This window comes from Penicillium daleae (genome assembly GCF_028827525.1).
Source record: "Penicillium daleae strain IBT 16125 chromosome Unknown utg000002l_segment0_segment0, whole genome shotgun sequence".
NCBI classification, from domain to species: Eukaryota; Fungi; Ascomycota; class Eurotiomycetes; order Eurotiales; family Aspergillaceae; genus Penicillium; species Penicillium daleae.
In genome coordinates, this window is record NW_026623150.1 from 2,337,990 (window position 1) to 2,365,193 (window position 27,204).

Genomic DNA, 27,204 nt, shown 5'->3' on the forward strand with positions numbered 1-27,204 from the left:
CCAGAACGTGGACTCAGTTGCCACAAGCGAAGAAGTTGGGGAAGATGACGATGGACAAGCCGAATCCACTAGGGCAGTGTGACGGGAGGAGAATAATGATGGCCGAAAACAGAGGCACAAATCCCAGGTCGATCGTACCTCCTTGACATCCAACGAATTCGCAAGTGGCTGATGCAGATGAGAAAGTGGCTGGCGTGATATGTGGTGAGGAGATTCACATAAGTGTGATGAAATCTGGGAAGATCGGGCGTCTACACAAAGACAACCAAAGATCAAGTATCGTGGCAAACAGAGGCGCCACTATTATTCTAAGCAACTCGCAGGAGAATGGCCGCAAGACGTGGTCATATTTCGATGAGTCGGCGTGCTATGTATCCAGCGCTTCCTTCCTTCGGAAAAGGATTATCCTACGGCCAATTGTTATGTAATCCGTCCTGAATCTGTCCTGGATCAGGACGGATAAAGGAACAGTAAGGCAATGGTTTCCCATTCGCGTGGTTCACTCTATGCCCTCCCGGGAGAATCACAGCTTCATCGAGTAGGATTTAGAAACTTGACTATAGACCCCTAATCCAACGTCCAATGCTTCTTTAGATATTCCGATGTTGACATTGGCCTAGGATCAGGAAACAATGGGTTCGTAAGATGGTCAAAATCCATCCGACCAAGGGCTGCAGACAGGAGCAGCTGATAGTAGAATCTTTCACCAACTTCAAGATTGCCTCCTAGCAATTCCTCCAACTCCTCGACGTGTATTTCTGTCACGCGAAGCTGCTTGCCACATACCTCGTTGGCTAATCCGACAACCTCCGCAAAACTCAACCTGTCCCCCACAATATGACTCTCAGCTTCCCAGATAGGCAGATCCAGGGTAGCAGCGACAAATCGACCAACATCTTGAGTCCGTGTAACAACAACTTTTTGAGATGAATCGCCAGGGATGATCGCTGTGCCGGCTCTGAGATCAATAGCAAAAGCTGGACGACCTTTATAAGCTCCAATGGCTTCTTCTTCATCCCGGATGCAGCCGGGCCCCCACACGTTCATCCAGAGGCCATTGATGAAACGAGTATATTCAAGTCCCGAGCCTTGCACAGCATTCCAAACAATCTCCTTGCCAGCATATAGGTCAACGATATCATTACAGGCGCTGTTCCATTCCGATGGCACGAAACGCAGCACACCTGCCCGTTTTGCCCCTTCCAAAAGGGCTAATTCGGCCGCAGTCGTATTGTCTCCGTATGCAGGGATGCAGCTGATGACTGTATGAATACCCCGTAGTGCGTCTGCAAGTTGCTCGACAGAACTGTAATCGACGACCTTGATATTGACTCCTTCAGAAGCGAGGGAGGTCTGATTTGATCGTGATATAACCGTGAGATCGTGTTTCTTTGTCGCCAGAATCGCCCGAACGATATCGAGTCCTATCCCAGTTCCCCCTCCAGCGACCGCAACAGTGACCATGTTGATTCGTTTGGTTGACGGTGGACATTTCCGACGGCCTCAAGGACCTTGCCTATTTATGCCACCGGGCATGCATTCTTTTTTGACTTTTATTGCATCAGCATAATAATCCGTCTCGAAAATCAAACTCCATCGTGACAGTCGACTACCGTGAATTTCTGGATTTGAGTTCTTACAATACGTTACATGGTCTTGGCAAACTATAATCTGTTCCTAATCAGGAAATGTGGACAGTGGCTGACGCGAGCACATAAGCCACGGTAGCTATTGTATCTACCAATTATTCCAGATTTCCACCTTCATAATAGCAGCAATCAGTCGGATGAACCTGCTGTCTCACTAGATATGAGCGGAGAATAATTTACATTAATGTCAATTTACCATGGGAACGAGGAGCGTTCTCCCCTCAACTCACACCACCATCGACTATGCTGATACATTTCGCCATCTGGGCCATCAAACAATATCCACCACTTTTGCAGAAACCACGGCCGTACCTCCCAGCTTCGAATGTCCCAGGGAACTCCCGAGCCAATCGGGTCTCTTTTGTTTCTCCTAGTCGAGCCCCAACAGATGATTCCGTCATTTTTCAAATCCTGACAGAGCTGAGCGGGATCGAATGGTGGAGGCTGGATTTGTAATAGTTGAATTGTTCGATTTCGGAAAGATGGAAATGGAAGGACATCAAGATACGGATGGTGAGGATTCTCGAGTTGCGTGGAAGAAGGTTGAAGTAAGGGTTTCACATGGGCAAGCCTTCCAGACTTTGTCGTTCGCATCTGGTAAAAAGGTGATTGTGATGTCGAGTCAAACAGGGCTTCGGGTGACAGGTCAATCATTGCCGCGTTGGCGAGGCATGCTGCGACAAATGACATCGTTGTAAGTTGAATCGTGTTCATATGTATCTCCGCGAGTGGGGTTTGTTCCAAAGACGTTGTGTAGGAGGAAAATCGACTTTGTTGAGGATTGCCTTCCAAGTTAAGTGGTGAGGCAGAGCTTGACATTTCCTCTTTTTGGTGTTGGTTTTCTTCGGAAAGAGCGCGGATCCCTGCAACCAGAATATCTTGAAGACTGAGCCGTTGGTTCATAAGATCTTTAGACGTCAACACATTGTCCAGTTTACTGGAACTGGAATGAGTCTGGTTGATGGTAGATGCCGAGTCCTGCAGATTCACCTCATGATTACGTGAAGGCCTGGTCTCCATGAATCTGTTCGTATTTTGATGTGTCATTTCTGGTTGCCCAGGGACGGCGTTTAGATCGGCTTCGAGAGGAGGATTGAGTGCCGGAAAGATTGAAGAGATATCATTCCAACAATCAGCTCCAGGCTGCCCTTCAATAACTGAAGTAGTCGTCATAGGATCAAACGGATCCAGCCCCGGCAAATAGCTGGATAGTCCCATCTCATCTTCAGCTTCTCGCTCTGAGGCGGAACCGTGAGGGAAAGGAGGACCGAGAAGGGTACTATCCGCATGCGTATCATGATTGATAAAGTCCAGCCCAACACCACTGCTCTGATCTCCCAAGTTATCGTTATAACGGGACTCGTCACTACACGTAGATGGAGGAGTGGGAGCAGCTCTTGTTCCTCTAGCGATTGTCTCGAGCTGCTTTAAGTAGCTCCTCTTTTTGTCTCCTGATCACTCGTGAATAACCATTAGATCTGCAAACTTCATAAAGGCAGACAGTTGAGTTCCGGTTTATTCAAATAACGTACGGTAAGTCTTTTGCGCGATTCGATTCTGCTCACGTCTCCGGTCGGATATTGTGCGAGCGGGACGCGGCTTTTCCGACCTCCTATGGCCTGAGGCAAATGAAAGAATGTCGAACGGCATTCTGAGGTCCTTATACGTTGTGTTTTGCAGCGATATGATGCCAAGGCAAATCCGTACATGCCATAGAGAATGAGGAGTGCCTGGAGATGAATGTGACCTCATGTGGTGGGTACAGTGGCGGGACGCGGCCTAACTTTGGCCCGTTGCACGTTGAATCGAGGCGATCCCGTTACAATTACGCTATGAAACGTCTGTCGTTCTACTGTAGACGGATCCCACTTTGAGTGATATGAAAAGTATCCTTGGCCGTGGTGAATCGCCGCGCGAAGCAGGTTTATACCATATTCTATGTACTATGGATATAGCCAGGATGGCAGTAAGCACACAGGGCTTTCAAGGGCTTTGAAACCGGCATTAAGGACGCGTAGTGTTCCATTACGAAGTCCGGTTTCAGAGAAATTTGCCTTTTCACTTAATTACGAAGACTTTTTTAGAAATAAATCTCGAGGCTGGATAGGTATATTTTCTGCCCAGAAGAATTTTAAGCAGTCTTCCACTGAATTACAACCCGTATCTATGACGTTATCTGTGGCCTCGGGTAGATGAAAGCATCCATAACAGACCTCAGCTGAACCACTCCCCATCGACTATCCGCAGTTGCTTCCCTAAAGGGTAGATGCTAACTTCCCAAAGAAGTTCAGTTAATTGGCCATTGCGATCTGCAACCACCTGATTTTTCGATGAACTTCAGAACTAGGTAATATAGCTGATGACAAGAAACTTTCGGGCCAGTGTGCCAGTACTGAAGCGTATGCTGTTCTGTAGTATCCACATTGAACCGCATAGAAACTAAAGGCTACTAAGTGTTTACCTCATGAAAGCCAATGTTTCCAGCAAAATTATGCCGGGAATGTAAATCATGTTTGAGGGTGGGATGCAACTGTGCATTACCACAGCCCCACTCTACCAATCTCTTTCCTGGCTGTCCCTTTCACCACTTTTTCACCAGGCGATATTTCTCCCGGCACAGCGACAAAATCCGATTTCCGCAGCCGCCGGGTGACAATTTCGGACCATTCGACGGGAGAGAAAAAATGACTTCGTCCTTGGGGCCTGAATTTCTGCCTGACGGTTCACCACTTTCACACCCTCACCAAGCTCAACTCCAAGGCAACCCGTCCTACAAGCGGGGGAGCTCACTCTCTCACTCCGTGACTGACATACTTAGTGCAATACCTGGCACGTCTTGCAAGATACACACTATGACCCGAGTTCGTGTAAGACTTCGCACAGCAACAACGATACGGTTGCGAGCTACTCTTGGGATCCGCAGTAGGAACCCCGTACATATAACCCTAAGACGTTCTACTCACAGTGACCAGTTGGCAGCGCGTATCGCAACTCGCTTGGGAAATACGCTAAATAATCCCGAAAAGGATTCAATGGCTCATCCTGGTCTAAACTTATGTCTCATTGACGTTTTCGCAAGCCAAATTTGACTAAATAACTTGGTGAAATCGAAAACAAGTAGGTACAAAACCTAGCTCTCGGTGAAAGGAAGGATTGAACAGTAACAAAATAACATCTTAGAAACAGAAAGCCCTCAGCTATTTCGTTTGATGGTCACACAATACTCGTGCATTTCACTAATAAATGCATGGACGGGTAAAACTAAGTGGACTGACAACATCATCTGTGGATTTCCGTTTAGCGAAGATACAGATAATGAATGAAGTTTCGAGAATTTGAGGCTTAGGGATATCAGTGTCAGACTAGGAGCCAGCACATTATACCCAATTTGTCTTGTCGGCTAGAGGTCCGGATCGCTCATTGGTTTTCTTTTACAGCTCGGGTGTATCAGCGAATGAATCATCCCACCTATCAATTCAGCAATGTTAATGTAGAAAGAGGAGAGATTCAGTTCCAGGAGCACTTACGCAGCGTGGTATCTCCCACCAGAGACTCTAGCAGCTTCCACAAGTTCTCTAATCCTTCTGTTTTCTTCTGGAGCAAGCGTAATTGATAAAGCCTGAACGTTGGTATCCAGGTTCTTGGTCTTTGTTGTTCCAGGGATTGGGATGATATCCTCTCCCTGAGCCAAAAGCCACGCAAGAGTCAGTGTGCTAACACTAACACCCTTGGCTCTAGCAATATCCGCTAGTGCATCCACAATTTTGAGGTTCCGAGGGAAGTTTTCTGGAGAGAACCGCGGTAGAAAACGACGGATATCACCTTCGGGGAAATCATCGGGCGATTTAATTTGTCCAGTCAGGAAGCCCCGTCCAAGAGGTGCGTAGCAGACTACTGCCACGCCAAGTTCACGACACGCGGTCAACAGGCCATTTTGCTCAATGTCGAGGCTAAAAGGGTTGTATTCGATTTGGACTGCTGCAATATGATGAACCATACAACTGAAGTCATACTATGGTCAAAAAAGTCCGGAGATTTGCGAAACTTGAGTTGCTTTCTGACTTACGCGCGACGGAGAGTGTTTGCAGAGCACTCTGACAGTCCTAAGTACTTGATCTTGCCCTGGTTCTTGAGCTCCACCATAGCAGCGACTGTCTTCTCGATCGGAGTGACCTTATCCAAGCGGTGAATGTAATACAGATCAACAGAGTCAAGACCCAGTCTCTCCAGACTTTTAACACAAGCCTTCTTGATATATTCAGGGTCGCTCCGGACGAGAGCTTTACCTTCTTCGTCGACGCCGGCACCGCCCTTTGTCGCAAGAAAGATCTCACTCCGTTTCCCGGTTTTGGTGAACCATTTCCCAAGGAGATTCTCGCTATCTCCATACACGTCTGAAGTATCCCAGCTGAGTATGCCGCTGTTGTAGACATAGTCTAGGAATTTCAGGCGTTCCTCATCGGGTGCAGCGGGTGCATAGTAAGCTGAGAGTCCCATAGTGCCGTATCCGAGAGCTGTGACCTGGGGACCATTTTTGCCAAGTTGACGAGTGGGAAGCTTAGGAGCCATGTTGGTACAGGAAACGGGAAGAGGTCAAGCACCGGTTGATTCGGAATAGTCTGGTTGCAGGCAGATTTATATGTTCAGCCAAGTGTCCCGGGAATTTTTTAGGTGCAACCTAGACTCATCTATGATCTTTTCATTGCGTCAGCATATTGATCCCTCTGAATTCTTAACGCTAGTTACGGTAATTTGGATGCCACAGATTCACAGATCTCTGAGTATTCCGGTAGCAGTCTTCGCAAACCATAGTTATTCTGCACCTAGTTAGGCAATGTGGATAGTGGCTTACGCGAGCGTATAAGCAACAGCAACAGTTGCTAGTTACCTGATGTCTGAGCTAGCTAGGACAATATAGGCTAGTAATCTAATCGGACGAATAAGATCGAGGATGAGGTCAAGCGGAACCAACCTTGAATGAGGTTGGTTGATTGAAGGGAAAGAATAATTGCACTGGGGCAGAGTGGAATACCCAAAGATGGCTTCGATACTTGGTGGTACGCTAGCCAAAATGCCAACAGTATAGCCCCTGTCTAGGCGGTAAGTTACCGCTCCATGTTTCGACACCTGATTAGTTAACTGCGGTGTGGCTGACCTCAGCTTTGTGAATTACCACAAATCCCTCAACCGACCGTCCAAAAAAAAGGCGGTGACCTTGGCAGCCAACGTCTTGCTGTCCTCAGCGACGCTGACACAACTTTTATTGGTTCGGTTTGGGGGAAGTCCAGCGTGTATGAACGTCCTGGATCGGAGTAACGCCAGGCTCTTAGCTTTCCGGATGAGACCGATTTATTAGAGGCAACGGTTAACCACCCTAGTAGGGAGTAAAAGAAGCATCGACATATCAGTATCAGCTCCCGCGGCAAATAATGGAATCTGTGCTATCTTGGGATTCACTGGCCATGCAAATGTATAGGTATACCCTTGTTTGTCGAAATCCATGAAATTCATCAAACTGTTCGACATGAACACTGCTAGAGGCATAAATGCAGCTAGAATATTGCTATTGCAGATGTATTGCTCAATTTCTGCCTTGCTGTCGAAATGGTAGGTCACGGTAATGCCTCTCAATTTATGCGTATAGCTTCCCTTGTAGTCAATGAAGCTCAGGCAAGAGCATTCCTAAGAAGCTATAGGGTATCTCCCTAAAATATATGTCAAGCTGAGAGATGGTAACGTAATTCCCAGTCGACCCGATCACCCGGCCATCCCGATCACCCCAAAACACATAGTAAATGAGATGATTTTATTCCACTATAATTCAACCACAGAGCACTATTTCTCTTTCAAATTTTGGAAGATAGGCTATTTTAAGCGTATAGAATAATATAATCAAATCTTAATTCATTTCCAGGACTATTTTAATAGCTTACTGTAAAATACAGCGTAATTTTGACATATCAGATTTAAATATATATCTCTCTACTAATACTTAATGAAAATTTCCTACACTATACTAGCAGGCTAGAAACACTACTTAGATCATATATACGTAATATTTTCTCCTAATTAGATACGGTTGTTAAGATATGAAGTTGTAATTTATCGCATTTACTATGTGTTTTGGGGTGATCAGGATGGCCGGGTGATCGGGTCGACTGGGAACTACGTTAACTTGGCAAAGCCCTGTGCTCGCTTAGTAATCAACGGGGCCGATCATCTTTATCCTGAATCTTCCTTCTTCTTCTCCGCATATCGCCACAGGAATCATTAGCCAAGTAGACAAGGGCTAAATATTCGACCATGACGTTTGAACGGCCTCCAAAACGCACTCTATCCAATGATTTCCCCCGTTGTTCTGACCAGAATCTGTCGGAAAACAGAAGCCAATATCATTGTTCCCGGTTCTCGGTTACCAGCTCTCAAACCACGACCTCTATAGCCCATGCTACAAGGTGTAAAACCGACCGAAAGAAAAGATCCTGTGAGCCTTGTCGCCAACGAAAAATAAAATGTGACAGAGGCAATCCATGCAGCCAATGCGCATCATCATTCCATGGTACGCTTGGAGATTCGGTCCGTGAGCAAGTTGGGTGCATTTAATAAGATGCTGATCTCCTAAGATTGCCTATACTCTGAGCCTCCTCAGAAACGGAAGACAGGAAGCTCTTCCGACCCAATTGGCTTGCTCGAAAACAGAGTGAAGGCAATGCGGTACTCTCTGCCGCTAGCACCAGCAACGTCTACAGCGGTCTCTGCCCCAACAGTCACAGTGCCTCTTGTTTCGCACAGTGGTAGTCTCGATCAATATCACGGTACAGTCTCTAGATCAAGTAACCACGCCACTGCTGCAGAGCTTGCAAAGAGCAGAACAGCATACCACACTATCGAACAGGGTGAAATTGAGTTCCAGGGCCAATCTGCAGACCGAACCTTTATTCAAGACCTCAAGGAAAAGCTAGGTGACTGGCCTGGCGGTGACACAACGCTCAGTCAACTCCCTCCCGATATGCCTTTGCCAGGATTCTTTGAGGGTGATCGTCAGTTGTGTGATGAAGTCGCTTTGCCCACGAAAGACTTAGCAACAAAATTGGTAAATGCAGCTTTGGATGCGCAAATATTGCTTCCTATTATACATCGACCAAACTTTGATGCTTTCTTCAATTTGATCTATTCCCTTGACAAATCGGAATACAGTACAAGGGAAGTGAGGTTCTTGCCATTGCTTTATGCAGTACTCGCCTATGGCTGTTTGCACGTTGAATCGGACGCGAGGAACCGAGGAAGCCCCGAGATGATTTCACAAGGGTATTTTCTATCAGTGTGCCAGCAACGTCCTCTTGACCAAGCACTTACCGTCAGACAGGTCAAAATATTTTACTAAAGCCAGACAACTGCAGGATATCGCAAATTGTCGGGATCTTGTCTGTCTTCAAGCGATCGTCTTCATGAATCTCTTTCTTCTCGCCACGAAGCGCAGCTCAACGTGTTATATATATCTCACTACTTCGCTGTCGATCGCCCTACGAATGGGCCTCCACCGGTCTCTCAAGGTGGACCAGGACTTGATCTCTCAAGAAATCAGCAAGAGACTATTTTGGGCTTTATGGTTGCTTGTCAATGATGTTGCTTCCTGCTGTGGAATGCCAAGGCTTTTAGGTGATGAAGATATAGACCAGGAGCTTCCAAAAGAGGTCAATGACGCTTACATCGGAAGGGAGAAAATATCGATGCAGCCACAAAGTGAGATCTGCTATATTTCCGGCGCAAATGCCTCCTACCGGCTTCACATGATTCGGGATAAAGTGACAAGGCAAATATATCCTGTGAAGCGCCTGGGAGATGCACAGTCTAGTGGTTCGATGGCATATGCTGCCAATCTTGAAACAGTACGTGAAATTGAAGGAGACCTCAATATATGGGCGAATAGTATACCTTGGGGGTACCGACTAGGCACATGTTACGGAGAATCGAGATTGATAAGGTAGGGAATTTCATCGTTACAGCAAGCCCATCACTAACGTTCTCCAGAGCCCAGTATATGCTTTGTATATCTTACGCTCACGTTCATCTCTATCTTTATCGGCCGGCTTTACATTATGCGATCAGACCTCTCAAACAACGACTTTTTCTCGACGACCTTTCGTCTTATGCCACCTTGTGCATCCAGGCCAGCCAAAATATCGTAGCACTATGTAACGACATGTGCAAACGAGGCCTTCTTACTGGGGGTAATTGGCCAGCTATACGAATGCTGTGCAGTTCCATTCTGACACTCTTTTACATTATACTTGTTTCACGAGGCTCCTATGAACCAGAGCCCATGTTCAAAAGCTTGGCCACTGGGAGGAAGGTCTTGAACCATGTAGCGAAGGAAAGCTTTCCTAGCAATCGGTGCAGAGTCATGCTAGTGGTGAGAGTCAAATCCTATTTCTCGTGTATATACCTATGCGTTATCTGACGAACTCACCAAAGATCATGACCTCCACTCTCCCCAGGGATCTCCAGAACGTTCGTGACAGGTTATCCAAATTTGATTCTGAGGTCCCAGATATATTTCCAAATGAGAGAACGCAAAACAATTATCGTCCTCATGACGATTCATACACTGCTTCACTAGCAGAGAGGATCCTTTCAGCGGGGCTTAATTCTCGTTCGAGGAGCTCCAGCCTCGTTTTATCTGCTGCTGGCGGCACGCAAAACCCTGGTGAGATCTTCCATTTACCAGAAATCTTAAGGACTGAGCATCGAAATCGTGTCCAACCATAGGCGCCGTCTCCGACGACAAATTCCACTGCTAACCGGGCTACAGTTGAAGCGATGACACAAGCCGCAGATAGCGATATTTTCAGAAACCAAAGTCAGCTGTCAACTTGTCGAAGCCCTGACCTCCCCTCCCTGACTGGTATGGGAGTCACCAAGTTCTCACAGGTGCCCAACGCGACGGCCATGGAGGTTACTGACCGCCTTTTGGAATCCCAGCCCTTGAATTGCCGACAAGATGACTTGGCTGAGATCCAGGCGAATGCTTTTGATGACTGCGACACCAACCTTTTAGGATTCAACGAGGAACTGTTGACGGGTTTATCCAATACAGGAGCAATTGGTCTCGGAGATATGGAAGACTTCTTCGATCTTCGAAGCTGGTTGTAAATTAGAATCTAACCGAATTAATAGCACATGTATTAACAGTCTGCCAGATGGGAACTGACTGGGTCAGGATCAATTTCTTATCGTCCCCCAACTAGGAGAGGATCAGCAACAGCACCGGAGGTGCTGACCCAATAAAGGGTACTGTGGACTGTGGGTCTTTGGAACCATCCACGCGATAGGGGGTCCGTCTTATGTGGCCCGTCTCAGAACCTGTTGCTTCGAGCAGGCCTTGTCATCCGCGGCACAGGAAAGATAGATCGAACTCAGCCGGTCCAGCACCAGCTATCTGGCGCTTTGAAGAGTGCTGCGATCGGAGTCCGGCGTGCCGCGTAGAACTTTGGGCCTTGGGTCCCTCGACTGTGAAATTTGTGGGATATTTACTCTAAACAAGACACCAATTCCCCACATCCTCACATTCTATATGTAATGAGAAAGGCTATACAAGGACGCGGTTTCGTCAAATAAACAAGATTCTGTCTTGTCTTGTCAGTCCATATTCATTTCAAGTCCAGCGTCACACTTTTCCTCAGCGAGGCCCCGACACGATTGAAAATAATCGGCATGAGAAGCATTGCCAGCGTTATAAATCCAAGCAATGAATTCCCCCAGCCATACCCAAGTGCCCGGTACATGGTAGGTCCAGCAAGGGGCAAAAGTGCGCCAACAAGGGACCGAGAGACGGTTATCGCTGCTATGCCTGAAGCAGCATATCGCGGATACGAGTCAATGATGTACGTCTGCAATGTTCCGAATATGCCAACCAGGCCGAAGGCAAAAGGGAAGAGACCGATTATGGGCACAATCCAGTGTGCTTTGGCCTGTAATGACCAGCCATACCAGAAAAATGAGACTGGGACAAACAGGGCGAAAAATATGCAGAGTGGTAGGCGCATTTCGGGCTCGAAGACATCTCCGTTCTGAGCTTTGAGTCGAATGACGACTCTATCGCTCAGCATGCCGAAAACAAGCTGTCCGAATATGAACCCTATACCGAGACCAAGGTAGGCCAGCCCACTGCTCTCTATACTCCAGTTATAGGTATCTTTGAAGGCGGTTGTTATGGTCGTCAAAAGAAGGTAAAGGCAGCCATACACCGTGGCAATATACATAGCGATAATTGACACTATGGGAGAGCGAAACAAAAGTTGAAATGGGGTGCTCAGGCTGCGTAGGAAATGAGTTGCTTTGGCTTTCCCTTTCTCAGCATCGCCCTCTCCTGCTTTCTCGTAGCAGCTGCGAAGATCAGAACGGCCAAGTTCCTTCCGCAGGAGCACTGTTTTGCGTCGTACGAGAATAACTGGGTTTGTCTCGCGGTTGAATATCATAACAAAAAGTGTAAATGAGCCACCTGCGATTACAAGAACCCAGAACACCTAATTCTCGTTAGTTATTTGACATTAGTCTACGGAGCGAAGTTGGAGTGTTCCTGCTCACCCATCTCCACCCAGCTCTTTGCGCTATAAATCCACCGCAAATAGGTCCAAGGACGGGCCCAAATAGAGGCCCAGCGCCGAAGATCGACATGGCCATACCACGTTGTTCCGGTTCAAACAAGTCGGATACAACGCCACCCCCAATGGTTAAGCATGCAGACCCTCCTATTCCAGTTAGAAGCCTAAAGACGATCAACGCGGAGAGATTCGGTGCAAGTGCACATCCAATTTGGAATAGGACGAAGAAAGACGTTGAAATGTTGAGGATTATTCTCCGTCCGTACATTTCACTCAAAGGCGACAGGAACAACGGACCAAACTTGGATAATTTATCAGGCCATTGGATCGTGGATTGTGGATTGGAGCTTCGCTTACACCGTAGCCAAATAAATAGGATGTCACTGTAAGGGACCCCAGTATAGACGAGGTGTTATCGAATGTTCGATCAGCATCTGCCGCAGCAGGTGCAAAAACTGAGGATGCGAAGGGACTAACGGGAGAATATTAACCAGTTAGGTCGTTGCTTTCTCTTAAAGTCTGAAAATAAAGGGTGCCAACCTGATTAAAGTGATCATGCTAACAAGGGCAAGAAGAAACCATTTCCGGGTTGCAGGATAATTCCTGGTGATACATCATATAAGTAACAAGCTCACGAGCCAAGCATTCACATTCACTAACCTTGGGTTCAAAGGATCGCTCTGATCATCCCATCCCACTATGCCTCTACCCAAGTCTGTGACAGGATAATTTTCACGTATTGCGACACGTGGCACCTATGCGTTATGTTAGCACAAAATTAACCTTTAATATAGGGCAGCTTGCTCACGTCTTCTGGCTTTTCTTCGTCTCTCTGTACCATTTTAATTCAGCAGGAATGGCAGCGATAAGGTCAAAGCAAATGGCATAAACTCCACTCGTGAAGCAAGAACTATGGTGGTGAAGAGAGGAGAAAAAAAGGAAAGTTTGAAGATGAAGGAATAATAACCTTCTATTCATGATGCATCGTTTTCCCTGTAGAAATAGATACAACCAACGAAACCCACGTAGTTCCGGACTTGGGGTTAGTGTAGTTCTAGAATAATGAAAAATCTATAAAATCCGAGGCTAACCTGGATTTCGGACTGCTACACCAATCAGGGTGGCCCAGACGGAGTTTTCCTTATCTCCGACATATCTCAACTACTCCGTACCGACAACGGAGTAATTCCACTCGGGACTTGGGGTTACTTATATATACCTACAATATTGCCCAGCAAAAGAAAAAGAAAAGTCTTGTAAAATTGGTACATATTGGTTTTTCAACATCCTTCAGGACCAGTCTGTACCGGGCACAATGGCAAGTCAAGCATGCTGTAACGTTCCTCCCAAAGGAGGGCCAGCAGTCGTATCTGAAGATCAAATCGACCAAGCGGCGGGAGTGAATCTGTGTGCGTACTGCCTTTGCCTTTTCATGTCAGAGCTCTAACTGAGGTTTCTATGCAGACGTGTTCGGCGATCGGTCGGCCAAGCGAGGTGTGGTGCTTGTGTATGATATTTTTGGACTCTACCAACAGACCAAACAAGGAGCGGCACTCCTTGCAAAGGAGCTGGATTGTCTGGTTATTATCCCAGATTTTTTCAATGGAGAAGCAGCCAACCTGGAATGGGTGGGGATGGATACCGATGAAAAAAGGAACAAAATGATGGGATTCTTTGTGGAGAAAGCAAACCCTGAAAAGAATCTCGCGACCCTCATCTCCGTCACCAATGAAGCCAAGAGCCTCTATACCACTGTTGAAAAATGGGCTGTCCTGGGACTTTGCTGGGGTGGAAAGGTATGAGTTGTCCCTAAACCTAGCAACAGACGAGGAGCTCGGGACGCAGGAATTTAACTGACACCTACTACCTAGCTTGCTGCATTGGCCTCCGCTGGACCGACCCTATTTGTTGCCTCTGGTCAAGCCCATCCTTCGTAAGTGCCTTTTTTGTCTCATGGTCCAGTGGCCGTACTATCGCTTAACACCGTATTTAGGCTTCTCGAGGTGGCAGATGCTAAGGCCATGAGCATCCCGCACATTTGCCTGGTTTCCCCAGATGAACCTGTAGACATTTTGAAACCATATGAGGAAGCATTGCCAGCCAACTCCGAGTTGGAACTATACGGTACGATGTTCCACGGATGGATGGGAGCACGAGCAAATTTGGAGGACGAGGAGAACACTCGCGAGTTTATCAGAGGGTAAGTAAATGCACGATGACACATATATTCCCTGCTCATGATGTACAGGTATAAGCAGGTCGCCGCCTTTTTTAAACCCTTGCTATGAGACACACTGTCTTTAATAGACCCGCTTATTGAGCCCCGTTCCGCTAAGTGCGTGACAGGATATGTTGGTTCAGTATCCAGAATGGGGATGGGAAGACCGAAGCAAAGAGGATATTTGTTTCTCAATCGAGGGATACAAGCAGTCCTATGCTCCTTAGCCAGCAAACTACAAAACTCCCATGTTGGATTCACTACGGATAAAATGTCGGAGTAAGCTAGAACCGTATGAGCTTGTGTGCAGCTATAGCGAATGATATCAAATGGAACCAATTTAAAATGAAGTCCGTGGAGTAGACAGGACCCCCGTGGATTGGCGGTTTCAATAGTGTTTCATTACCGTAAGCCGGGTACACTCCCACCCACCCACCCCGCTTCCGCTTGTGAATGCACTACTCGTTACCATTAGTCACATATCACCGTCATCTATTTTGTTAAATACAGGATTTGAAGAACAAAAAGGGCCCGAATCAAAGAAAAGACCTCCCCATTCTCTCGAGCGATCATTTCTGCCTCGGTTTCTGCCTGGTCTGGTTGTTTTGGCGGTGGTGGTGCCAGATGGAGAAACCTGCTCCAGGGATGCGGGTACATCCACGGTTGATATCTACTTGACATCTACTGCCTACACAGGTGGAAATAATGCTGCATCGACTTTCTCTGCCAATATCGTGTCGTCTATCTATACGTGGTCAGCTGCATCCGCGACGTCGGAATCAAGTGACAATACAGGAAGCGGCGATGGCGGAAGTGCATCCTCGGCCTCACCCTCCTCTGTGGCGTCAGCGTCCGCATCCATCTCAGTGCATAATTCTCAGGCTTCAAGATTGAACTGCAAACGGCAACTTTTTACTATTGCCCTGATGACTTCTGCCCATGCTTTGTTCTTGGAATAGGAATTATTTCTGCATTCTTAATGTGTGCCCCGTTTGGGTTATTGGTTCCTTCCGTGATATTTCGGAACAAGTTCAAATTGAGAGATGTTCCTAAAATGTTTTTGTTAAGTATATGGGTCCAATTACGTTGCCATCTCTGCCAAACAATTCGAGATAAAGACTCAGAAGACTTAAAGAGAGAAGAAGTAAAGAGAGAAGAAATAAAGAGAGAAGAAATAAAGAGAGAAGAAATAAAGAGAGGTTAGGTCCTACACTCTAACTGGACAGAGGAGAGAAATAAGGGTTCTAAAGGTGCCAGATTGATGACCGTGGGCGGGCGAGAGAGATAGAGGTTCCACACGAAGAACAACACACATACACCTCACGAGATCCGGATAATTTAGAATATCACGGTCACATTCATATTAGATACATAATTCTGGTTTCTTTGTAGACATTTTTTCTTCTTGTATCCTCTCAAGTGTTACGCACGACCGACTGGTCACTGTGAGTAGAACTGATGAGGATTATACGTACCGGGTTCCTACTGCGGATCCCAAGAATATCTCGCAACAGTGCCGTTGCTGTGCTAAGCCTTACAAGGATTCGGGTCCTCTGAGTGTCTTTCAGGACGTGCCAGGAGGTGTGCGCCAAGTAGGTCAGTCACGAAGTGGTATTACTAAGTAAGCTCCCCTGATTGTAGGATGAGTTGTCTTGAAGGCCAACTGTGAGTAGTATCCAAGTCACAATGTGTAATGTTAGTGACCTAGTAACAGGAGTAATTGATCGCGAAAAACTAAATACATGCGTGCTAAGTGAGTGTCCTTCTATATCCAGTCCTTTGCGCTGCGGCCTACAACTGGGTAGTCGTGATGGTATACTGGACTGTTGATGTTTGTAGGCCCTTCGGTAGACTTACAGGTAAGATAACCCCTGAGGGATTCGGGAACACGGTGACGCTCCCAGGAATAGTTTTTTAAGCATATACGGCTAGCAGGTCTAACGTTCCGGTTGTGTCCATTCAATATGGCGACAATGGCATAACGTCGAAACCCGGGAAGGTCTTTAGCTAAGTAGTAGCTGACTGTAGAAGAGTATGTAAATTTCCATATAGAGCCTTGCAAAGTTGCTTGTAAAAAGGCAGACATTCGTAGTCCATCTAATACAACCCCATCATACTTCCCTCAGTAGTTCTCCCAAATCTGGCCAATGTATTAGGGAAAACGGAGAATGCTCCTAGGAGCGTCTAATGTAAGATAGGGCAAATTCTCCAATGAAACAAGGTTACTACGAACATCCTGCTTATGAAAGGAAAACTCGCCAAATCAGTGGAAAATTTACGACGCCAACTCTTTGTTGGTGGGATAGGAGAGGTTAACTGAAAGGGTATAGAAATCGCGCTAGCGTGTCGCGTTTTATTGAGCCTGTTTACTCAGGTCACTGCTTGGCGAAATTAGTAATCAAATCGCGATGCTCAAGTCCTGGTCAGCAGAAGTCATTGATCAGGCTCAGTGAGTGGATCAGTTTGATTAATGATCACTGAGCAACTCAGGTGATCAGGGGCGTGCTCAATTCTACTCAGTGAGCAAAAGCGGCGAGAGGGTGAGCACGAGAACGGAAGGGGAGCGCCAAGAGTTACCAGGCAAAATCCGGTATATATGTTGTAACTACCGAGTCGCAACGGGTCTTGTCCAATGGCAAATGATGGTCGAATTTTAAATGGGGATTCTGCTACATATCAGAATCCGTACAGTGCACCCTTATCCACCACATGGGTATCTTTGCGCAAAGGCGTCAATCTCTAATTAACAGCCTTTTGCAACTTTATCAATCTGTACTGTGTACGAGAAGTCTCCTTAGAGGGAAGTAGCCAAAAAATGAACGAATCAGGTGACTCCGCCGATCCTCGCTTAGGCATGTTTGTTGGCCTTAGGCCTAGCCTTCAGCCGGACACCGAGCTCCAGCATTGATTTCCACCTCCTCTCAGCTACTTTGGAAAGGCGTACAGAGGTTGAATATTTAAATATATAAGCTTCGCTACGCCCCACAATGGATATAGAAAATATAGAAAGACAAGGCTGAATCTGACATAAGCACAGTGTGGGGTGTCAGTCACAGATCAATGCTTATTTAGACCATCCTATCGAATTAGAGTCAGAAGCGGGGGCGTTGAGTATAGCTTACACTACTCATGGCACTGGGAGATGACAGGCTCTCGAGCAAACAACTCAGTTCTAAACCATCCGATCACCCGTGTCCACGGCATAGACATCACTAGTCTCAAAATGATTCGATGATGATCGAACGTGCTTCTTATGGACTGTGTATAGCTGGATACCTCGCTTCTCAAAATACCCCATCATAATTACATCTACCAAATTCCTGGATATACAGCACATGATAGGAAATCTCTACTACTTTTCTCGGGAATATTCCCCAGGGCGGATGCTTGTATTTTTTTTTTCTCTTTCTCATATGGGTATTAATACCAAGCGATCGCAAGCAAATTCCATCATGACCAACGGAACCTCTCCTCTCCTCTCCAGCTCATATCAGTTAGCCTTCAGCACATTGATATTTCGCAGTTAGAGCACCACCTGAATATGCTGGAACCCCAACTCCTTCTGCTGAGACCAGGCCAGCAAGCTGGCAGTCTTGATCGTATTCTTGACCTGTCGCCCATTTAGCTGCGGCACAGCCAGCTGATCAAGCTCTTCATCCGAGAACGCAGTCGTGTTAGGAGAGCGGCCCAAGAACTGGCGCCAAATATGCCGTCGGGAAGTAGAGTCCAGTTCCTTGTAATTCAGTGACAGGTGGATCCGAGACTCGAATGCCGGATCGATCTGCTCTGCACGGTTGGTCGTCAGGAATAGAATGCCCTCGTAGTACTCTAGCATCCGTAGGAAAATAGACACCAGTTCGTTGCGTTCCAGATCAGTTGAAGAGCGAGTTTCCATGAAGACGTCGGCTTCGTCAAGGAGGAGAACTGCACCCCATTTGGGAACCATGCGGAGAATGTTCTTTAGGTTGTGTTCGACTGCATCTGCATGAGTGCCTAGGTCGCCTGCGCTCATGGCGTACAGCGGAACCTTCATCACCTCGGCCACACTCTCTGCAGTCAAAGTTTTACCCACACCTGGCGGGCCACGGAGTTGTAGGATAATTCCACGACCTTTGCCGCGGACAACATCGTCAAAGTTGTCCAGCTGTTGGGACTGAGCTCTGGCAACTGCCAAAAGCAGATCCTTCAGGTCTTGCTGTTCCCGAGGGAGGACGAGAGATTCAAAGGCGTGAGAGTCCCATTCGATCTCCGACACACTGCGAAGATAGAATTGCAGCCACTCCTTATCAATCAAAGAGTATCCATACACCATATCCGAAGTGATCATCCGCTGCTCGTCGGTCAGCTCCTCGGCAATATCCTTGCCAAAGACATGGATAGAACCATCCGAATCAAAGACACCAAATGCCTCAGCGTCGATAATGATGCGGCTTTTGACGTGGAACTGTTTGGCCTGTCCGTACTCGGATAATCCAAGAGCCAAGCCTTCGTATTGCATGTAATGGTACCCTTTGTGCTCCTCCCAGCACTTGCCCTGGGAAATAAGCGTCTTACGCACTGTGTCCCTCTTCGAATGATACTTCAGAGGATAGATTGGCAGAGACGTGATGGGTTTGGTTCCAATGAAATCATCCACAAGGACCTCCTGCTCACTGTAACCGAACTTTTTGCCGTCGAAGTCAATGTATTTGCAAGTAAGGACCCAATCATTTGTCTGGCTCTTAATTGAAGCCTTAGAAAAGAGATACCCCCGCGGAAAGTCACTATTGCTAATGACTATGTCGTCGGGCTCGAAGAGAGTCCATAGGAGGGGGCTTGTGATGACAGCGTTTTGAATCAGGTCCTTCTTGCGCGCAAGCGTGCCCCTCAGTTCTTCTTCGAAAAATTTGTAGAAGAGCTCGACATGTTCTTTGGTAGTTGAATCCAGCTCCTCCTCATCTCGGACCTTGATGAAGTTCTCCCATCGATGGACGAGCGGTCTGAATGGCGTGTGGAATTCAAGGCGCTCAAGGGAAGTGGTCACTCCGGGGTAACCATGGAGGACTTTCCCCAAGAAGGTCTTTAGAGGCTCGCTTTGCACGATGACCGAGTGAATGGACAGGCTCTTCCGTCCATCATAACACTTGACGTTCCGGACAATGAGTACATATTGTGCAGATTCGTCGTTCTCGACGGGCTTGATCAATGTCTCAGGCAGGTACCTGGTCCATGATGTCTCTCCATCCTCGCCGAGCCGAGTTTGATAAAGATTTCGGACGGCGCAGATAGACCCACGCGGGGCATACTTGATGTCGAGTTCCCCTGTACTCTCTTGAATGGTCGTCAGTTGAAGCGGTCTTGTATTGAGATACCCCGAAATAGATCACTTACCCGATTCAGACTGGGTGGAGTTGCTGATGGTTTCTTTCGCCATCGTAGAGGTGCGAATCAGTTTGAACCTAGGATGGAAGGACTTTTCTTGTTAGAAGGGGCAAGTAAAGGGAGAAGAGAGAGGGAGAAAGAAGGCGGATGAAAAAGGAAGTTCGAGGCTTGGAAAGAAGCGAGGTGTGTTTGTGTGTGCATGAAAAAGAGAAGGTTATTCTTAGCTATTGCTCCCAGGAAAGCTATGAAGCAGGACGGAACGATGCAGTAAAGGGAAGAGAGGTCGGAGAGAAATCTCACTAATTTATCTACATAGCCAAGATCAGAATCTCCATCAAATAGAATCTCATTGCTGCATCATTTGACCAGACAAGTAACTCTGGAGGGGGCTACGCGTTGTACAGCCTGGCTGAACTGGATCCATTTCAAGACCTGAGATCTAGGTGTTATCTTTTTACAACCAGGAACTTATGTGCCCTCTTTTAAATAGGGAAGTAGCGCTGGAAGGATGTCTTTCTTCTGTCACGAAGGTGGTGCTCCAGAGACATAGCCACGGCATGATCTCTATACGAAAAAAGCCTCAGTACTGCTCCACTCTGTACGACAACAACCTCGGAAAGTCTATGCACCAACGTGTAATATCCATACCCCAGGTTATCGAATCTAAGCAAATTATTTCAAGCAGAGCTTGAGGCTTGGCTTTACACCATGCAAGGAGCCCGTATGGTTGATTATCTTTGACAATAGGAAGAAATAACGTATTGAACTGGTCATCATTCATCACTTTCAAGCTGTATATCACCGAAAGAAAACATCTGTATATCTGTATCTACCACCACTCCGCTTTATGCTAGGGACATGCGCCTGTTTCGCCCCAAAGATGTTCAATCTGTTGAAAGGGTATTTCCTCAAGAGAATATTTAAGCCTCGGTCTTGAAAGCCACCAACCGAGCCTTGATAGCCTCGTCCGAGTCGGAAGTGTCCAACTCACGCAGAACACCAGAACCAACGTCATAGATCAAGCCGTGGACCTGGAGACCACGCTCGTGGATGGCCTCCAGCACGACACTCTTTTGAGTCACAACGTTCAGGCTCTCGCGAACATTAAGCTCAACCAACTTCTCGGCAGCCTCGTCGGGCGACAACTTCTGCAGAGTGACGAGGTTGCGCTCGCGCACCTGACGCAGAGGCAGCAACCAGGGATCCAGAATTCCGAGTTGCTTGTTGCCCATGGCGGCAGCAACACCACCGCAGGATGTGTGGCCGCAGACCACGACGTGCTTGACACGCAGGTGCTTGACGGCGTATTCGATGACGGCACCTGAGCTCAGGTCACCAGGGTGAAGGATGTTGGCGATATTACGGTGCACAAAGACGTCGCCAGGGAGCAGGCCGAGCATGGAGGTCTCGGCACAACGTGAGTCAGAGCAGCCGAGCCACAGGATCTGGGGCTGCTGGCCATTGGCGAGGGTAGGGAAGAGGTCGGGGTGTTCACGCGCGGTCTGGGCAGCCCAGTCCTTGTTCTTGCGCAGACCAGCGGCGTACTTGTCTGTGGAGTCGGATTTGGTGGCATTAGCTTGTGTGGTCGTTGCGGAGGGCTTGTGATTCGCGCAGTAGGACGGGGCGGAGGTCGAGAAAGGAGAGGCACGAGGCACGGCAGTGATCAAGGGGGAGGAAAAGAAAGTCAAAGGCTGGCGACCCGCGATCTGATGGGAAGCCTCGCTGGCGCGAGCGAGAAAGCGAGATCGCATTGCGAGTCCTGCAGCGCTCATGACGAACGGTGGGGTGTTCGGGGTAAGACCAATGAGAAGGAAGGAAAATGAAACACCGGACACCAAGCAGAAGTACAGGGCAAGCGTAGGACAAATATAATCACAAGCCCTGCCGCCAACTTGCCCCGGACTTGACTTGAAGAGGGTGCGCCGCGAGTATCCGACGACGGCGGAGGGAACTGAGATGTTGGGGGAAAGAATTGGGGAAGGAGGAAAATCCCGCCAAGAATCGATCAGAAAGGTTGACCGGCCGTGCACGTACCTTCAGACATAGCGATGAATTTTCTCGATGCGAAGGGAGATGAGGAAGTGAAAAAGGCGAGAAGAATCAGGAGACTTGACTGTTTATCAATAAAGGTTGTAGCAGTAATAGGAGAGGAAGAAGCTGAAGCAAGGGGAAAGAGAGTCTGTGCCTTGGCGGGTTGGTGGGTTGGTGGTTTGGAGGGGCGATTCTTTCCGAGGAGAAAGGTCCGGATGACGGGATCGGCGGCTTGCGGTTTTGGTTGACTGGGCACGATCGATCTATACAGCTCAGGACTCCTCGATCAATTGGACACTTGCCAGGGATACATGGCACACCACCCACAGCTGATTCTATACGAGAATAATAGCGGGTGACTTTGAATTCATTCATTCGCATATAAATTCCTAGGACTTTTCTACATAACTAAAATCATGCCACCATTGGCTAGCAGGGGAAAAAGGAATATATAGATCACACCACCCGATTTTAGGGGGCACCACCACGGCCGCCGACGTTGAGAACCATCTTCTTTTGTTCCTCGGTGATGGGCACGGGTGGCAGGGGTCGGGCACCAGCGAGGGTGGGCGCAGGCAGGAACCCAATGGCTACCAGATAGGAGGCATACAACCCAATCAACTCGACGGTGATACCGGCACCGGCAGAGGCGTCCACGCCAGACCAGGCTGCATCAGCCTTCAACCCGGCAGAGGCGTACGTGTTATCCAACTCGGGGGCCTTGCTGTTGGAAGGCAAGTCGGAAACCACGAAATGGTAGAGTGGCATCCTAGATGGCCGGTTAGTCGGTCGTCCGAAACAATAGAGACATCATTTAGTTACTTACAGGGCATGCTGAGACTCCTTATCGTTGTGCTGGCCGTCATTAACATAATTTTCGAGAGAAGACGCCCATGGGATATAATCAATCTGCTTGACGGCGTATCCATAGGTCTCCAGGGCTCCGAGGAACTCATTGAGGCGGAGACGCGGCTGTCCAGTAACGTGGACAACACCGGTGGAGTTGTTAGGAGGATGGAAGGCAGCGGAAATGACAACCCGTACGACGTAGTCTGACGGGCAAGCGTTGACGGAGTTGCCGATGTTGGGGCGCGAACCCAACTGAACGCAACCCTTCCAGAAGCGAGTAAGGAAGTCATCGGTCACACAGACACCAGAGGTGGAGTCACCCTATTTGAAACAATGAGTATCCTGATACCGACGGATCGAGCGGCACCGAAAACTTACCAAGATATACCCAGATCGAATGATGCCGGCCTTGAGACCGCGGGCACGGGCTGCGCGAACTAGATGCTCACCAGCCCACTTGCTCTGACCATAACCTGTTCCAAGACCAACGGCACTGCCTTCCATATCATCGTCCTCGCTCACACCATTGCCACCAGCGGCAAGGCTACGCTCAGATTCTTGCACGTAGTGGTCGTTGTCCAGTGCACTGGTAGAGCTGACAAAGGCGAAATGCTTAGCTTTGCCCGTAGCGCACAGCTTCAAAGCATCGATAGTACCCAGAACGTTAGGGCCTCGGAGAGTAGAGTAGGGGTAGACCCAGTGAACGAGGGCACCATTGTGGATGACCACATCGATACGGGTGGTCAGATCATCCCAGACAGACTGGGACAGACCAAAGAGAGGCTTGCCAAGGTCACCGCAGGGTGTTTCCAGACGGTTAACCCACTCCTCGTCCCAGAAGCCGTAGGCGCGGCAGGTGGAGCGAAGACGCTCCAGAGCCTGCTCCTCGTTCTTGGCCCGGACAAGGGCGACGACCTTGGTAGAGGGAGACTTGCGAGTGAGGAGGTCACGGAGAATATGAGCACCCAAGAATCCAGTAGCACCGGTAAGGAAGACAGTCGGCTGAGTAGCAAGCAAGTCCTCCGTCCTGGTGGGGAACGTCGCAGGAAGCTCATTGACCAGCTGACGTGCATCCTTCGAGTACCCGTCGTCGGGTTCGTTAGAACCCTGGTCGGCCTTGTCGCTAGTCGCAAAGGCCTCCACGTCAAGGAGACGGTCAATCTCGCCTGCAAAGCCCTTGAGGGTTGGGCTGCGGAAAATGGCACTCATGCTGATATCAACTGTGCGCCACTTGCGGCGCAGTTCGAAGAACATCTGCTGAGCAAGGATACTATGTCCACCAAGATCGAAGAAAGAATCATCGGGTCCGATCATGCGGGCAGTCACGTTAGGGATCAGCTTAGCCCAAATCTGGGCTAGGGCTTGCTCAGTCTCAGACAGCGCCTGGATCGCAGAGGAGCGACGACGAGGCGCAGCAGCGCTGAGTTCCGCGGTGTCGGGGAATGGAAGAGCAGGCTTGTCGATTTTTCCATTGGGGTTGAGAGGCATGCGCTTCAGCGGGATAATCACCGTGGGCACCGCATAAGCAGGGAGCTTGCTGCGAAGGTGATCACGGGCGTCATTGCGGAGGGGAAGGAATCGACGGAGCATGCCAACCATTCCCTCACCCGAGTCATCGTCCGTGAGCCCCTTAGACTCAAGCCACTCTGACCACTTGCTCATATCGGGGACGAAGTAGCTGACAAGAGTAGGCTCCTCGAACTTGTCACGACGAACAAGAGTAACATTCTCGCGAACCAAAGGATGGCGAGACAAGTGAGTGTCAATTTCGCCCACTAGTGGAAGTCAGCTTCAATAATCCTCGCCATTACCACACACAATTGCCAGGGAATTTGACATACATTCAATACGGAAGCCACGGATCTTGACCTGAGAGTCGATACGGCCAGAAACCTCGACATCTCCAGAGGGAGTGTAACGGCCGAGATCACCGCTACGATACAAGCGATCTCTGGGTCCAACGTAGAATTCCCGCCACGGCTCATTTCCGCCCTTATCCTTTTCGGTCCAGACCTCGGGCTTCACGAACCAGTTGGTCAAGAACTTCTTGGCGTTCATATCAGGAGAGCCAAGATAGCCCTCGGCCAGGCCAGCAGCGCGAACATAAACCTCACCAACCTCACCGATGGCACACATACGGGTAGGGTCGAAGGGGTTTACAACGAGCATCTGCACATCCAGCATACCACGACCAGCAGGGATGATGTCCTTCATGGTGTCAAGGAACCCTTCCTGGCTCGAGTAGCTAGGAATTTCGTAGTAGCTGACGGCACGTTGAGTCTAATTCTAGTTAGCCTTCAAAGAACTCCCAGATCGTAGCGTGGTCATGTTCTTACCTCAGTTGTGCCGTACATGTTGACAATGGAGACATTGGGAGCAAGACCTTGAAGCGACCGGCAATCACGCTTGATCAAAATATCTCCGACGAAGAAAGCGTGGTGCAGGGCCGGGAATTGCGCCGACGCACCACCCACAAGAATCTGACCCATGGCCGGAGTGAGATGGGTAACAGTAGCACCGTAGTTTCGCATCCACTCGGCCAGCTTCTCATTCTGAATATCTTCTTTGGCTGGAACCAACAGCTGGGCGCCCAAGAACAACGGAGTAAAGATATCACGCTGGATTGGATCATGGGCAATTCCAGACAACATAGCTTCACAGATGATACACGTTAGAGTCAGATTAGTGGATCTAGTTAAGGGAGGTACTCACAGAATTTGTCATTTTCAGACAGCTTGAAAGTCTCAGACATCCACGGGAAGTAATATGCCAGACTGAAGTGACGACCACGAACGCCCTTGGGCCGGCCTTCCGAGCCAGAGGTGAAGGAAAGAGTAGGGATTGAGTCGGGACCCACAACGACACCAACAGACTGAGACTTCAAGTCGATCTGCTTAGTGAAAACATCCTGACCCTCTTCAGACCCACCAGTCAGACTGCCGTCGTCGTGAAGGGCGAGGGCTGGAATCTCGGTGCGGAGCTCCAGATTCTCGTTAATAAACGACCGGACAATGCCTGACAGTTCACCAGCATCTGTAGTAGCCTTTGCAATGTTGATCAAAGCACGGGGGCGAGCAACATCGAGATAAATATTCTGGCGCTCGGGTGGGTAGGCGGGATCGATGACGGAGAATGTAGCACCAGCCTTCAGAATACCCATCACAGCCACCACCAAATCCACACCACGGTAGGCGTACACCATGACAACCTCCCCTCTCTGGATGCCGGACTGAACCAAGTGGTGTCCGAGGATGTTTGAAGCCTCGTTAATTTGCTTGTATGTAAACTCACGGTGAGGGGAGCTGCTCGACTTGGTCTCCACGACACAAAGCTTCTCCGGGTGCATCTGAGCATTTTCAGCGAAGATATCGTGAATGGCACCACGGAACTTGGACCAGTTGAGGTCAGCAGTGGGATCGGGGAGAAGCGCAAGCTGGTCCTCGGTTGTCATGTCGATACGGCCTACAGCCTCCTCTGGGTTCGCAGCAGCATTGGTAGCGATGCGAACCAACTGCTTGAGAATGGTGGCAATCCGTGCACTGGAAAAGAGACGCTGGTTATAGTAAGCGCCGAGCTCAGATGAAACATTTATGACCAAATCAGTGCTATCGAATGTGTTGGCGGGGTATTCTTGCGAGGCGGCCGGGGCGTCGTAGGCAGCGAATCGGAAAAGGATGGGAGTACGTTCGGACTTGGACTTGTCTTGAATGTACGAGCGGAGGCTACCCAAGGGCACTATATCGGCGGCACACTCATTGAAAGTCTAATATGTCGAGAAATTCAGTCAGAACCGAACTATGCGGCGAAACGTATGAAGTGGAGGCCATAGATAGGATAGGAGGTATATAGATGGCGCACCTTGTCAACCTTGGCAAAGAGCTGAGTGAAAGTTTCGGAAGGATCATAGAAGATGCGAAGCACGAAGGGACGGGAGTCTTCAGCCAAATTTGTGGCAATTGCAATACTATAGGGAATTATCAGCTGCCAATTTCCACGCAGAGCTATCGAGCAGCAATGACGCACTCCTCGTCACCAGTCAAACGAGCAACCAGCAGCACGAAAGCCGTTAGGAAAACAGTGAACTCTGATGATGAAGATCCGGAGAGCTTCTTCAGGGCCAATTGAGTTTCCTGGGGGAGATTGAGGGTCTCAAAGGCCTCGATGGTTCGCTTGTTATCGGCTTGCGTATCATAATCTCTCGAAAGAGGGGAGACGGTGAGGTTATTCAGGCGTTGCGCCCACCTCTCCAGGCGGTCCTGTAGCGAAGCTGATCCCACAGCCATGGTGCTGTGCAATTGCTTCGCGATATGTTTTTGGAAAGAATGGAGAAGGCGAGATGAGTCAATCCACCGTCCTTGCGGAGGGGCACAAAAAAAGGGCCGATTTCGCCGTGGGTGCCTCGCGGTCATTGGCCCCGAGTCGCCCCCCACACACCTCGTGAGGGTTCACCGCCTTGACATGTATGCTCTCGACTTCACGATTTAGCCTAATA

The 27,204-nt window shown here is 48.7% G+C and overlaps 9 protein-coding genes across 9 annotated transcripts; 2 read left to right on the plus strand and 7 right to left on the minus strand.

The window, feature by feature from the left end:
* Nucleotides 1–567: 567 nt before the first annotated feature.
* Nucleotides 568–1,464, minus strand: N7458_001844 (uncharacterized protein; the record flags this gene model as incomplete). The annotated part of the gene is made up of 1 exon (XM_056905227.1): nucleotides 568–1,464. One exon carries the CDS (start codon nucleotides 1,462–1,464, stop codon nucleotides 568–570), a length of 897 nt encoding a protein of 298 aa, XP_056769334.1.
* A 377-nt stretch (nucleotides 1,465–1,841) lies between these two features.
* N7458_001845 (bZIP transcription factor) lies at nucleotides 1,842–3,299 on the minus strand (the record flags this gene model as incomplete). The annotated part of the gene is made up of 2 exons (XM_056905228.1): nucleotides 1,842–3,100; nucleotides 3,182–3,299. 2 exons carry the CDS (start codon nucleotides 3,297–3,299, stop codon nucleotides 1,842–1,844), a joined length of 1,377 nt encoding a protein of 458 aa, XP_056769335.1.
* Nucleotides 3,300–5,172: 1,873 nt separating this feature from the next.
* N7458_001846 (uncharacterized protein) lies at nucleotides 5,173–6,218 on the minus strand (the record flags this gene model as incomplete). The annotated part of the gene is made up of 2 exons (XM_056905229.1): nucleotides 5,173–5,650; nucleotides 5,716–6,218. The coding sequence occupies 2 exons, from the start codon at nucleotides 6,216–6,218 to the stop codon at nucleotides 5,173–5,175; spliced, it is 981 nt and encodes a 326-aa protein (XP_056769336.1).
* Nucleotides 6,219–9,852: 3,634 nt separating this feature from the next.
* On the plus strand, nucleotides 9,853–10,802 carry N7458_001847 (Transcription factorfungi; the record flags this gene model as incomplete). The annotated part of the gene is given in 3 exon segments (XM_056905230.1): nucleotides 9,853–10,062; nucleotides 10,125–10,406; nucleotides 10,419–10,802. 3 exon segments carry the CDS (start codon nucleotides 9,853–9,855, stop codon nucleotides 10,800–10,802), a joined length of 876 nt encoding a protein of 291 aa, XP_056769337.1.
* A 497-nt stretch (nucleotides 10,803–11,299) lies between these two features.
* N7458_001848 (MFS transporter) lies at nucleotides 11,300–13,094 on the minus strand (the record flags this gene model as incomplete). Its single annotated transcript, XM_056905231.1, has 5 exons — nucleotides 11,300–12,175; nucleotides 12,237–12,554; nucleotides 12,611–12,725; nucleotides 12,914–13,008; nucleotides 13,062–13,094. The coding sequence occupies 5 exons, from the start codon at nucleotides 13,092–13,094 to the stop codon at nucleotides 11,300–11,302; spliced, it is 1,437 nt and encodes a 478-aa protein (XP_056769338.1).
* A 474-nt stretch (nucleotides 13,095–13,568) lies between these two features.
* N7458_001849 (dienelactone hydrolase family protein) lies at nucleotides 13,569–14,541 on the plus strand (the record flags this gene model as incomplete). Its single annotated transcript, XM_056905232.1, has 5 exons — nucleotides 13,569–13,662; nucleotides 13,718–14,049; nucleotides 14,125–14,186; nucleotides 14,247–14,453; nucleotides 14,502–14,541. 5 exons carry the CDS (start codon nucleotides 13,569–13,571, stop codon nucleotides 14,539–14,541), a joined length of 735 nt encoding a protein of 244 aa, XP_056769339.1.
* Nucleotides 14,542–17,994: 3,453 nt separating this feature from the next.
* Nucleotides 17,995–19,884, minus strand: N7458_001850 (ATP-binding protein; the record flags this gene model as incomplete). Its single annotated transcript, XM_056905233.1, has 2 exons — nucleotides 17,995–19,781; nucleotides 19,842–19,884. 2 exons carry the CDS (start codon nucleotides 19,882–19,884, stop codon nucleotides 17,995–17,997), a joined length of 1,830 nt encoding a protein of 609 aa, XP_056769340.1.
* An 868-nt stretch (nucleotides 19,885–20,752) lies between these two features.
* N7458_001851 (carbonic anhydrase) lies at nucleotides 20,753–21,604 on the minus strand (the record flags this gene model as incomplete). Its single annotated transcript, XM_056905234.1, has 1 exon — nucleotides 20,753–21,604. The coding sequence occupies one exon, from the start codon at nucleotides 21,602–21,604 to the stop codon at nucleotides 20,753–20,755; it is 852 nt and encodes a 283-aa protein (XP_056769341.1).
* Nucleotides 21,605–22,334: 730 nt separating this feature from the next.
* Nucleotides 22,335–26,995, minus strand: aarA (L-aminoadipate-semialdehyde dehydrogenase; the record flags this gene model as incomplete). The annotated part of the gene is made up of 8 exons (XM_056905235.1): nucleotides 22,335–22,632; nucleotides 22,690–23,033; nucleotides 23,091–24,487; nucleotides 24,554–24,992; nucleotides 25,049–25,365; nucleotides 25,425–26,475; nucleotides 26,571–26,676; nucleotides 26,736–26,995. The coding sequence occupies 8 exons, from the start codon at nucleotides 26,993–26,995 to the stop codon at nucleotides 22,335–22,337; spliced, it is 4,212 nt and encodes a 1,403-aa protein (XP_056769342.1).
* Nucleotides 26,996–27,204: the final 209 nt, after the last annotated feature.